Source organism: Solanum tuberosum, unplaced genomic scaffold (assembly GCF_000226075.1).
Source record: "Solanum tuberosum cultivar DM 1-3 516 R44 unplaced genomic scaffold, SolTub_3.0 scf00192, whole genome shotgun sequence".
Classification (NCBI taxonomy): domain Eukaryota; kingdom Viridiplantae; phylum Streptophyta; class Magnoliopsida; order Solanales; family Solanaceae; genus Solanum; species Solanum tuberosum.
Window position 1 is genome coordinate 826,476 of NW_006239115.1, and position 9,804 is coordinate 836,279.

At 28.8% G+C, this 9,804-nt stretch overlaps 1 protein-coding gene and 1 long non-coding RNA gene across 2 annotated transcripts in view; one reads left to right on the top strand and one right to left on the bottom strand.

Moving 5' to 3' along the window:
* The window catches only part of LOC102586516 (UPF0235 protein C15orf40 homolog), a 4,698-nt gene extending 2,378 nt beyond the window's left edge, over window positions 1-2,320 (top strand). The window contains exon 2 of the mRNA XM_006355080.2: window positions 1,810-2,320. Within this exon, the coding sequence (XP_006355142.1) occupies window positions 1,810-1,941 (132 nt within the window). The 3' untranslated portion in view covers window positions 1,942-2,320. The remainder of the gene's footprint in view (window positions 1-1,809) is intronic.
* The window catches only part of LOC107062018 (uncharacterized), a 14,828-nt gene extending 9,228 nt beyond the window's left edge, over window positions 1-5,600 (bottom strand). The window contains exons 1-2 of the long non-coding RNA XR_001474373.1: window positions 5,563-5,600; window positions 3,917-3,920 (exon numbers count right to left, since the gene is read on the bottom strand). This is a non-coding gene — a long non-coding RNA (uncharacterized lncRNA). The remainder of the gene's footprint in view (window positions 1-3,916; window positions 3,921-5,562) is intronic.
* Window positions 5,601-9,804: the final 4,204 nt, after the last annotated feature.

Sequence of the window (9,804 nt, forward strand, 5' to 3'; positions counted from 1 at the left end):
GGTGTTGACTGGAAGATTAGATTTTTTGTAAGTCATGACTATGATGATGGCATACCAATGGAGTCGGAACATAAACTGGAGAAGTAACACCGAAAAAATGGAGTCAGTGCTGGCTAACTTTATCAAGATCCTTGTTGACTTACAAAAATATAAAATTAATAATAAGTAAAAACAGTTACTACCTGTTTTTTCAAGCTATTAATTAGTACTAGTAATACTTTTCATACAGTGTTACTTAGGAAATAAAATTACCCAAAGTAATAATGTATGCACAAGTGAAAGATCCAACAATAGTTATATAGAAGAAATTTATTAATATACAATGAAGTGATAGGAAGACAGAGAGGGAAGAGGTGATGGAATAACCTGTAAGCCACAACTCCAGCGATAGTGACATAGTAATTTGCAAGCTCCAGAGAACTGACTTTAAGATTTAATGTGTTTCATTTCGAGAAGATTTTGGAGTATTAGTTTTTGAATGGATTTCCATGGGGTGGAGTTTTCAAAAGAAAGAGAAAAGGGTGAGGGTCGTAGATCTAAAGACATTAGCTGTCGTCTGAAGGACATCTCTCAGGTAGCATTTCCAGCAGTTTTCTGTGAGGGAAAAGATAAGGAAGAAAGTAAAAAAATGATTGGGCCTATTGCATTGGGAAAAAATTCTGATGGCAATCTTTACTTAATACTTATGTGGTAACCTATGTAGATCTTGTATTCTCGAATCAATGATTTTATGGGGCATTTGATTTTCTGAGATACGTAAGAATAGTTGATACTTTTTGGTTACATAATTTAGTTTTCTAACTTTCCTGCAATATAAGTTTAGTACGATTACACTAGTGAAAGTAATCCCTTCTTTTTTTCTCGTGGATGATTTTCATCTTGAGTTGGTTTGTCTTAAAAAGGAAGCCGAGAGAAAAATGTTACAGGAATACTAGTCTCTTCCTTCTTTCTTTGGATCTTGGAGAGGGAAGCTGCTTGCGAATTGAGGAAGCAAGGGTCCTAATTAACTGGCATTCTTTCGCCCCCAGGGCTTTGGTCTAGTGGCAAGAGTGTAACAAGCGCACGTCATGAGGTTGAACCCTGCCATAGACAAAAACCTGATATTTAAGTGGTAAAGGATAGAGGGGAGCCCATTATACACCAAGTTTTGAACCTTGTGCCACTGGTACTTGGAGATTTCTCGGCTATCAAAAAATATTAAGTTAACGGCTAACATACCATATATAGATCATGGATGGTGAATGTCTTGACAGGAAAAGAATGGAGTGTTTGTTGAAAGAAAACCCTCTGTGGAGTTCATTTTGATAAAATGATATTTTACTTTTATATCCCCTGCTAAAGTAGTCATAGGGAGCCTCTGGCATCTGATAAGCAATTTGGTAAGACAATTGCTTGAGGAATCCACTGTTAGTATTTATTTTTGTTTTTATCATTATGATCAACTGTTTACATTTACAAAAGCATCTTTTTTGCTCTTATTTGTTCTTCCATTATTTGGTACCAGCCTCTGATAAACTGCTAACCACTGCACATACAACCAAAAGGATTATAGAGGCTAAAAGGTGAAAAAGAGGAGAAATTAATTTCCTACTTTCCTATACCTGTTCATTTGATATTCTGATATAGACTTGGAAACCAATTACGGAGACAGCCACTTGAAATTTGTTTTGTTTAAGATTGTAGCAGATGGATACTTCTTAATAGTGTTTAGATGAAAATAAACTCCAATTCCTTGTATACTTGTTACTTGTGTTTAAAATGAACAGAAGCTTCATTTCCTTGGTTAAAATTTCACTTCATTTTGAACAGGTTGTTGGGGTAAAAAAAAGACAAGTTTCTATAGGTTCTGGGTCGAAATCCAGGGATAAAGTCATCATCGTGGAGGATGTTACTTTACAGAGTGTTTTTGATGGTCTAAACAAAGTTTTGAAAGATCAATGACTGAAACTACTGACCCATGGTATCTTCATGTGGTATTAGACAAGGCCCTACTGGATCAAAAGAAAAGTATTTTCTTCAACAAGGCACAACTCAAGATTCTTATTAGCAACTATAAACATGCATCACCAGATTTCTAACTCTGATTGTGTATATATTAGGGGCCAACTATGCAACTACTAGAGAAGTTCAGTTGCTCTTGCCGGATTCAACTTCTTATTCATACCTATATTTGCATAAAAACAATTTGTGTCATTCTGCCTTAGTTAAAATGTTTTATGTTTTGACGTGAACAGGCTGATTAGTCAATTATGTCTTGAGCTTTATGGTGGCGAAACAAAAGAACTGCCTTTGCAACCAAAAGATTTGTTTCTCAGATGAATGTTGTAGCTTTGCCTTGTCGAATTGATTGTAGATCTTTTCTGAAGTACCTAAACTGAAATTGCTGGATTTTTTAAATCTATGATATGCTACAAATTTCACTTGGCACATGAGCAAATCACACAAAAGCTCCTGCTTGTGAATCTGCTGCTTAGCTTGCAAGTCCATAAACTTTGAACTAATATGCATTTAAAGTATCCTGTACAAAGCAAAGAGAGTAGCTAAGTTTCTTGGTTGATTAAGGTACTTTCAACCATGTGAAAAACTTAGACCATCTGTATTGACCAACTTTATAGAGTGTGGAAATTAGCTACTACTATTAGGTTCCCAAAAAGACAACACTCAGGTTTTAGTACTTATGTGAAGGACTTCTTTCTTTTTTAATGTTAAGGATAAAACAAGATATTAGGTTAATAGAACTTATGTTGAAGACTCTATTATAGACATGACTAGATTGGGGATACTGCACTTTCTGCTATGGCATTGATAAGGGGGAAGTGGTACATTTTGAAAGAGCCAATGGAATGGGACAAAATCGAGTCATTTTGTGGGGTTCACCGTAATACTTTGCACAATCCTTTAGAAATAACGATTAATATTAATATATCTTCTTAGATGCTCTTCCAATCTACCCTTCTCCCTTCTAATAATGCCACTATTCCAACACTCTAAAAACATCTGCTTGCACTTTCAATGGCTAATTTGTGGCCACAAGTGTGAGAAAATAATCTCTAGTCCATGTCTACTAATTTATCAAGTATATATATGTATCAAAGGAATAATCACCCCCACATATATATTTAAGAGACAATATTACGGGTTTTAAATCTACTTTTTAAATATTACTACTTATAACATTTTAATTGCGAGTTATAACATATCATTTTTTTATTAAAAATTAATTAATTCAATTTTATTAAATAATTAGTCTTTTTATAATAATATTTTATAATTTAATTAATAGGTTATATAAATAAAATTAAAATAGAGAATCAATCGTAATTATCTAATACACATTTTTAGGGATTTTTTACTTTTCAAATACACTTTTTTTACTGTCACAAGTCAACTATCCACCCCCGCCACATTTCTGTCCAATTCTCACGCTATCACCCCCACCCCACCCCCACGTTCAAACTGAAAAAAATTCCTCTCTCACCATATTCATCTTCTTCTTCACTATTCAACCATAAATCTCTCTCACCATATGCTCCAACACATAACTTGGTATATCCACATTTTATATACCTATTTCAAGTAAAAAGTCATCACTGATTCATACAACATTCATAACAAAAGAAAACCAAAATTATACCATTTTCAACTAGTAATTGTTATTTATTAAATAATCAGTATACCAAATTTATTCCATTATTACGCCCAAATCCATACAAATATAATGCCAAAAAAAGTTCAATCATACCAGATTCACAAATTTCATACCAATTTTTTGCACACTTTCTATACATATTTCATCACCGATTCATACCAAAAGAATATAACAATTATACCATTTTGAACTAGTAATTGTCATTTATTATAAATAAACAGTATCCAAAATCACAAATAGTACAAAAAACAATATGAAATTTCATACATGTCTAAAATATCTAGTATACCAATTTCATCAAATTTTATGTAATTTTTTAAATAAAAAACATACCAAAAAATGAAAAATGTTTCATACCAAAAACTAACAACGCTATACATTAAAAAAAACTCAGTTTTTTTGCAATCAATTACATAAAAAAAATTGAAAAAAAACACTAACATGAAGGATCCCATCGACCACCATGTTTTATTAATACTGATAAGAAACCGCTCATTACAAGAAAATGACGATTATTGAACAAAAATAAATTCGAAGTAGATGAGAGTGATGACTAAAAATATTGTTTGAACAAATTAGAGAGAGAGAATATTGAGAAGAGAGAGAAACTGTTGAAATTATTTTAAAAATAAATCTGTTTGAAATAACTATTTTGACATAAAAAAAAAGGAAAAAAAATATTATATTTTCTTATGACTCTCCTATTTTTATGCCTCCTTTAATTATCATTAATATTTTCAAATTGTTTGTTACTCAAAGTTCCGTTTTTAATTTTTTTTTCAAACTAATTGATTTTTACTGCTTTTTTAAATCCTTTTTTAAATAAGTGAAAATGTTACAACATGTAATTATTTATTGTTATAACTTGAAAGTTAAAGATTAATGTTATAACTTATAATTATTAGTCCTATAAATGTCAATTATAAAATTTCACTAAAAAACTCAGTTTTTTTGCAATCAATTACACAAAAAAATTCGGAAAAAAACACTAACCTGAAGGATCTCATCTACCACCATGTTTTATTAATACTGATAAGAAACCGCTCATTACAAGAAAATGACGATTATTGAACAAAAACAAATTCGAAGTAGATGAGAGTGACGACTAAGAATACTGTTTGAACAAATTATATGAGGGAGAATATTGAGAAGAGAGATAAATTGTTGAAATTATTTTAAAAATAAATCTATTTGAAATAACTGTTTTGACATAAAAAAAGAAAAAGAAATATTCTATTTTGTTATGACTCTCCTATTTTTATGCCTCCCTTAATTATCATTAATATTTTCAAATTGTTTGTTACTCAAAGTTCCGTTTTTATTTTTTTTAAAAAACTAATTGATTTTTACTGCTTTTTTAAATCCTTTTTTAAATAAGTGAAAATGTTACAACATGTAATTATTTATTGTTATAACTTGAAAGTTAAAGATTAATGTTATAACTTATAATTATTAATCCTATAAATGTCAATTATAAAATTTTCGCTGTATCAAATATAGTATAGAGACTAGAGTAATTATTGCCTTGTTAGCATTTTCAAATTCATTTATCATGAAAGTACAGTGGGACGATACGAAGGCAAAATCTGAACAATTATATGAACCTTCAAAATGGCTACACGCCTAGGGTTAGGCATGGTTTGATATGATGTGGAATTTAAAATTTTAATACGGTATTTTGATATTTGATTTTAAAAATCATTATTATCATACTAATTTAATTTGGTATGATTTGGTATTTTGAAGTTCGATTTTGACATTTTGCGGTATGGATAAATTAGTAACAATGGTTTGTTCAACTTCGACTAATATATACTCGAATAATAGAGTATTATGACTTCGACAATTCAGAAAGAAGTCTCAATTGTATAATACTAAGGACCCGTTTGGCCCCAAGAATACTTGGGAAAAACTTGGGAAGTGGTGTTTGGTCATATAACTTGGCAAATATATTTGTCAAGTATACCAAGTTCTCAAATACTAGAAAAAAACTAGTGTTTGGGTCAAGTTCTAATATTTGGGAATTTTAAAAAATTCAAAAATTACCCCAAACCTTTATATTTTATAAAAGAATACTCATTATTTATTAATTCCAACTAATATTTGTTACTGCCTCCTCCGAAAAAGTTGGAGCTCTAATTTAGTGATAAAATTAAGGAAAAAGAACGATTTGTGTTTAATGGATTATAATTGTAACTGAATCAGCGACAAATTTGAGTATCTGATTAATGTATTGTCTTGCCTATATTGTTATTTTGTTATTGTTATTGTTATCAATTATATTATAAGGTTATTTTTTAACAGAACATATTTATTATAAAATGATAATATAAATTTATGTATATTTTAAATAATTTTTAGAACTTGTGGGTATAAATCATATTTTTGAAATAGTCAAATATTTTTGAGAAAATTTGTCTTGAGTATGTGATTAATGTACTGTCTTACCTATATTGTTAGTTTGTTATTGTTGATTGTTATCAATTATATTATAAGTTTATTTTTAACGAAACATATTCATTATAAAATGATAATATAAATTTATTGGTATTTTAAATAATTTTTAAAACTTATGGGTATAAATCATTTTTTTTTTAATAGTCAAATATTTTTGGGAAAAATTGGGGCCAATGGTGAAACTTCACCCAAATATGATTCGCCAAGAATATTTGAGAACATGAGGCCAAACGCTAGCTAAGTCTCAATTGTATAATACTATCACATTATACATGTACAAATATATATTCAATAGAAAGTACAAACAACTCCTTCAATTACATATAAAATACATTTCAATCAAAATAGACTAGTCAAAGTTTCAATTTCTAAACATTTAGTTTATACTAATACTAGATTGCATATTTGTTAATATTTTAATAATATATACTCCCTCCGCCTCATTTTATGTGAGGTACTTTGACTCGGCACAAAGTCTAAGAAATGAAGAAAGATTTTTAAAACTTGTAGTCTAAAATGAATGATAGAAATTTGTGTGGTTATAAATCATTTCATTAAGGATAACATGAACATTTTAAAGTTAAATTGTTAATTAATATGAAAATGTGTCATTCTTTTTTGGAGTGACTAAAAAGGAAAGTAAGTCATATAAATTGGGACAAAGGGAGTACATGTTATTTATGTGACTATATACTTTGGGTCATGCCGCTATAGTAGGGTGAGTCAAAAAAGTAGACTGGTTAACATAGTTGGTAATGGTCTTGTTATTCGAGAAATCTCTATGTGATAAAAAGGTTAAGGTATGATCTTATATTAGGGTGACATAAAAAGTAGGCTTGGGAAGCCTTACAATGGCAAAAGGGTAACGCTGAATGTTTTAATGATAGAGTTGGCAGCATAATGAGGTAGGAAACTGAGATCAAAGTGTGCTAGTTATGGGTATTATATCTGGGATGGTGAAAGCGGGTGGATAAAGACTTGGAGTGGTGGCACCTTATCATTGCATGTTTCTTATGAATGTCTACTTTATATTATGTGGTAGGTTCGGGTCGATCGATAATGCCTATCATTACGTGTTGTTTGTACTGATACTATTCTTGCTATATCACTTGCCATAGTCTGATTGCAGGAATTCAGTGATATTTCGTAGGTGAAGATGATGATGATCTCCAACAACTTCCATCTTCCTTTCCTTATTGTGGAAGGTGTGTCCTATTTTCTTGCATAAAATATACTCTTTTAGTAGCTCTTGTACCTCTTTAGATTAGTTCTTTGGAAGGGTCTTCGGTCATTTGTAAAAGATTTTCGTTAAAGTTTAATGTTTTCATGAAATTTTAAAAGTATTAAAGAGATTTTTGTAATAGATTATTTATTTTTCGCATGGCCTGATTTTGATCGGTGCAAACGTCCTCCTATCTAGGTGTTAGAGTAAGTATTCACAGTCTAATGGGTTGAAATGTGATAGTTATATTTGAATTTACGATCAAAATTAAATTATTTGATTATTGAAATTCGAAGTATGCCAAGGAGTTCCTCGTAAATATTCATGTTTCCATATAATAATAAAAAAATGTATATATGTACGACGCTATATTTCTGTTTATTAGTGACAAACTTCAATACTATCACAATATTTTCCTTTTACTCTTGTGTTTTATATATTTTTATGACATTTTATGTATTCATCATTATTTATTTATTTTGGTCGTATATTTTATCATTGTTAGAATACATTGAATTCTGTTGCGTTTCATTCGTATATTTTATTCATAAATTGATTTTGACCTCCTATATGACCATCTTCAAAGATAACCTGTGATGATTTTATTAATTTTAACATTTTTTATTTTAAAAATAAAAGAAATCAAAAAGATATTAGGTATGTAACTAATTTAGTACAATGCATATGCAACTAATTTCATGTGCAGTGGAAGAGATAACATAAAATAATTTTAGATGCATGCATAATAAAGGTGTATTATGAATTTACGTTTATAACAAATACTTTTATAATGCATAATACTATTGAAATGAATATGTTTATCAATTTATGATTATATCTTTTGTCATTCCCCTATTGTACTAAATGTTTTATTTCTCAGAAGAGCAAGTTAGCAGCTAACAATATGAGCATCATTATTTAAATCTTATATAATGATAAGTCCGTTTACTTGCTTACATTATTAAATTTTTAAATCAGATTTTTTTTAAATGCGATAAATTAGCATTAAGCATAAGTGCATAACACTAGATTAACATAGTCTATATCTAGATAGTTTAGAGTATTAAAAGATACTAAGGGCATGTTTGAAAAGTCACTAATAAATGAATTTGATGTAATTACATTGTCTGACGTGTTTGGTTAGTTATATAATTATTTGATCAGTAGGTAACTGGTGTAATTGGCCGGCGGTAATTACACTCTCCAATTCTCAGGAAAGAATTGTAAATTGCTGGTAATTGCATGGTATAATTACAAGTTGATTACTTTTTATTTCAATTTTTTTTTTCGTTTTTTTTTTTTATTATTTCTATTATTTTAAATTCTTGTAGACTGTAGATAAGAGTTACTCCCTCTGTCCCTAATTACTTGTCCACTTTTGAATTGACACACCTATTAAGAAAACAATAATTGATATAATGAGTTTACCATTTTACCCATATTAATTATGAAGTGAATGAATTAAAAACTTAAGATTTTCAAGAAGTTCTATATTTTTCAAAATAATAAATTGAGGATATAATAGAATTTTTTTTTCCTTTCTTGATTTGTCAAAATAAACAAGTAATTAGGGATAACTAAAAAGGAAAAGTAAATAACTAATTATTAGGGACAGAAGAAGTATCTTGTACTACATTTATAATTAGGGGTTAAGCAAATTCAAGAAAGTCTTTTTTCCTGTCGAGACTAGATCTTTTTTAATTGAATCTTCCATCCTTAATTAATGATGTTGAACTAGTAGAATATGTTTCCAATTTTTACTTAGGAAAAATCCTTTTGGCCAGAAAAGTTTGGCCATAATTTGGCCAGAATAGAAAAATGACATGTTCACACTATAAACTAGTTTTATTTTGGACAATTTTACCCTTTTAGCTTGAAAATTGAATACATTCCTGGGATCTCTATAATCTTCCATTATGTTTCCAATATATTGAAAATAATTAATGACATTAATGATGATTCCATAGTCAATTATGAAAAAAGACTACAAATTTCAACAAAAAAACATTAAGTGATCTCATGCAACCTATATAAAAAAAATGTTTTCAAATTATGTTTTACAAAAAAACAATAAAAATTGTAACATCAGTAGTAAAAAAATATATTTTCTGAATTACATTGTATTCTTGTTGATTGTATTAGAATAAGAAAAATTTCACGTTATATTACACTTTATATTCTTATTGGTTGTATTATTATAAAAAAAAATTACCTAACTAATATTACAACAGATTATGGCCAAAAGATTAGTGTTAACTAAATTTACTTAACATTAATTTTTTTATTCAAATATAGTAGTTAAAAAAACAGTTAATTGGAATTTGTAGGTCAGTTTAGTAACAAATATAATAATGATTCATAATTATCAAATCGACGTAATATAGGGAATAAAATTTGTATGATTGATACTATTAATGTTTTGACCCTCTTTGATTCGAAATATATGAACTTTACACATGATTTCTATAATTATCGA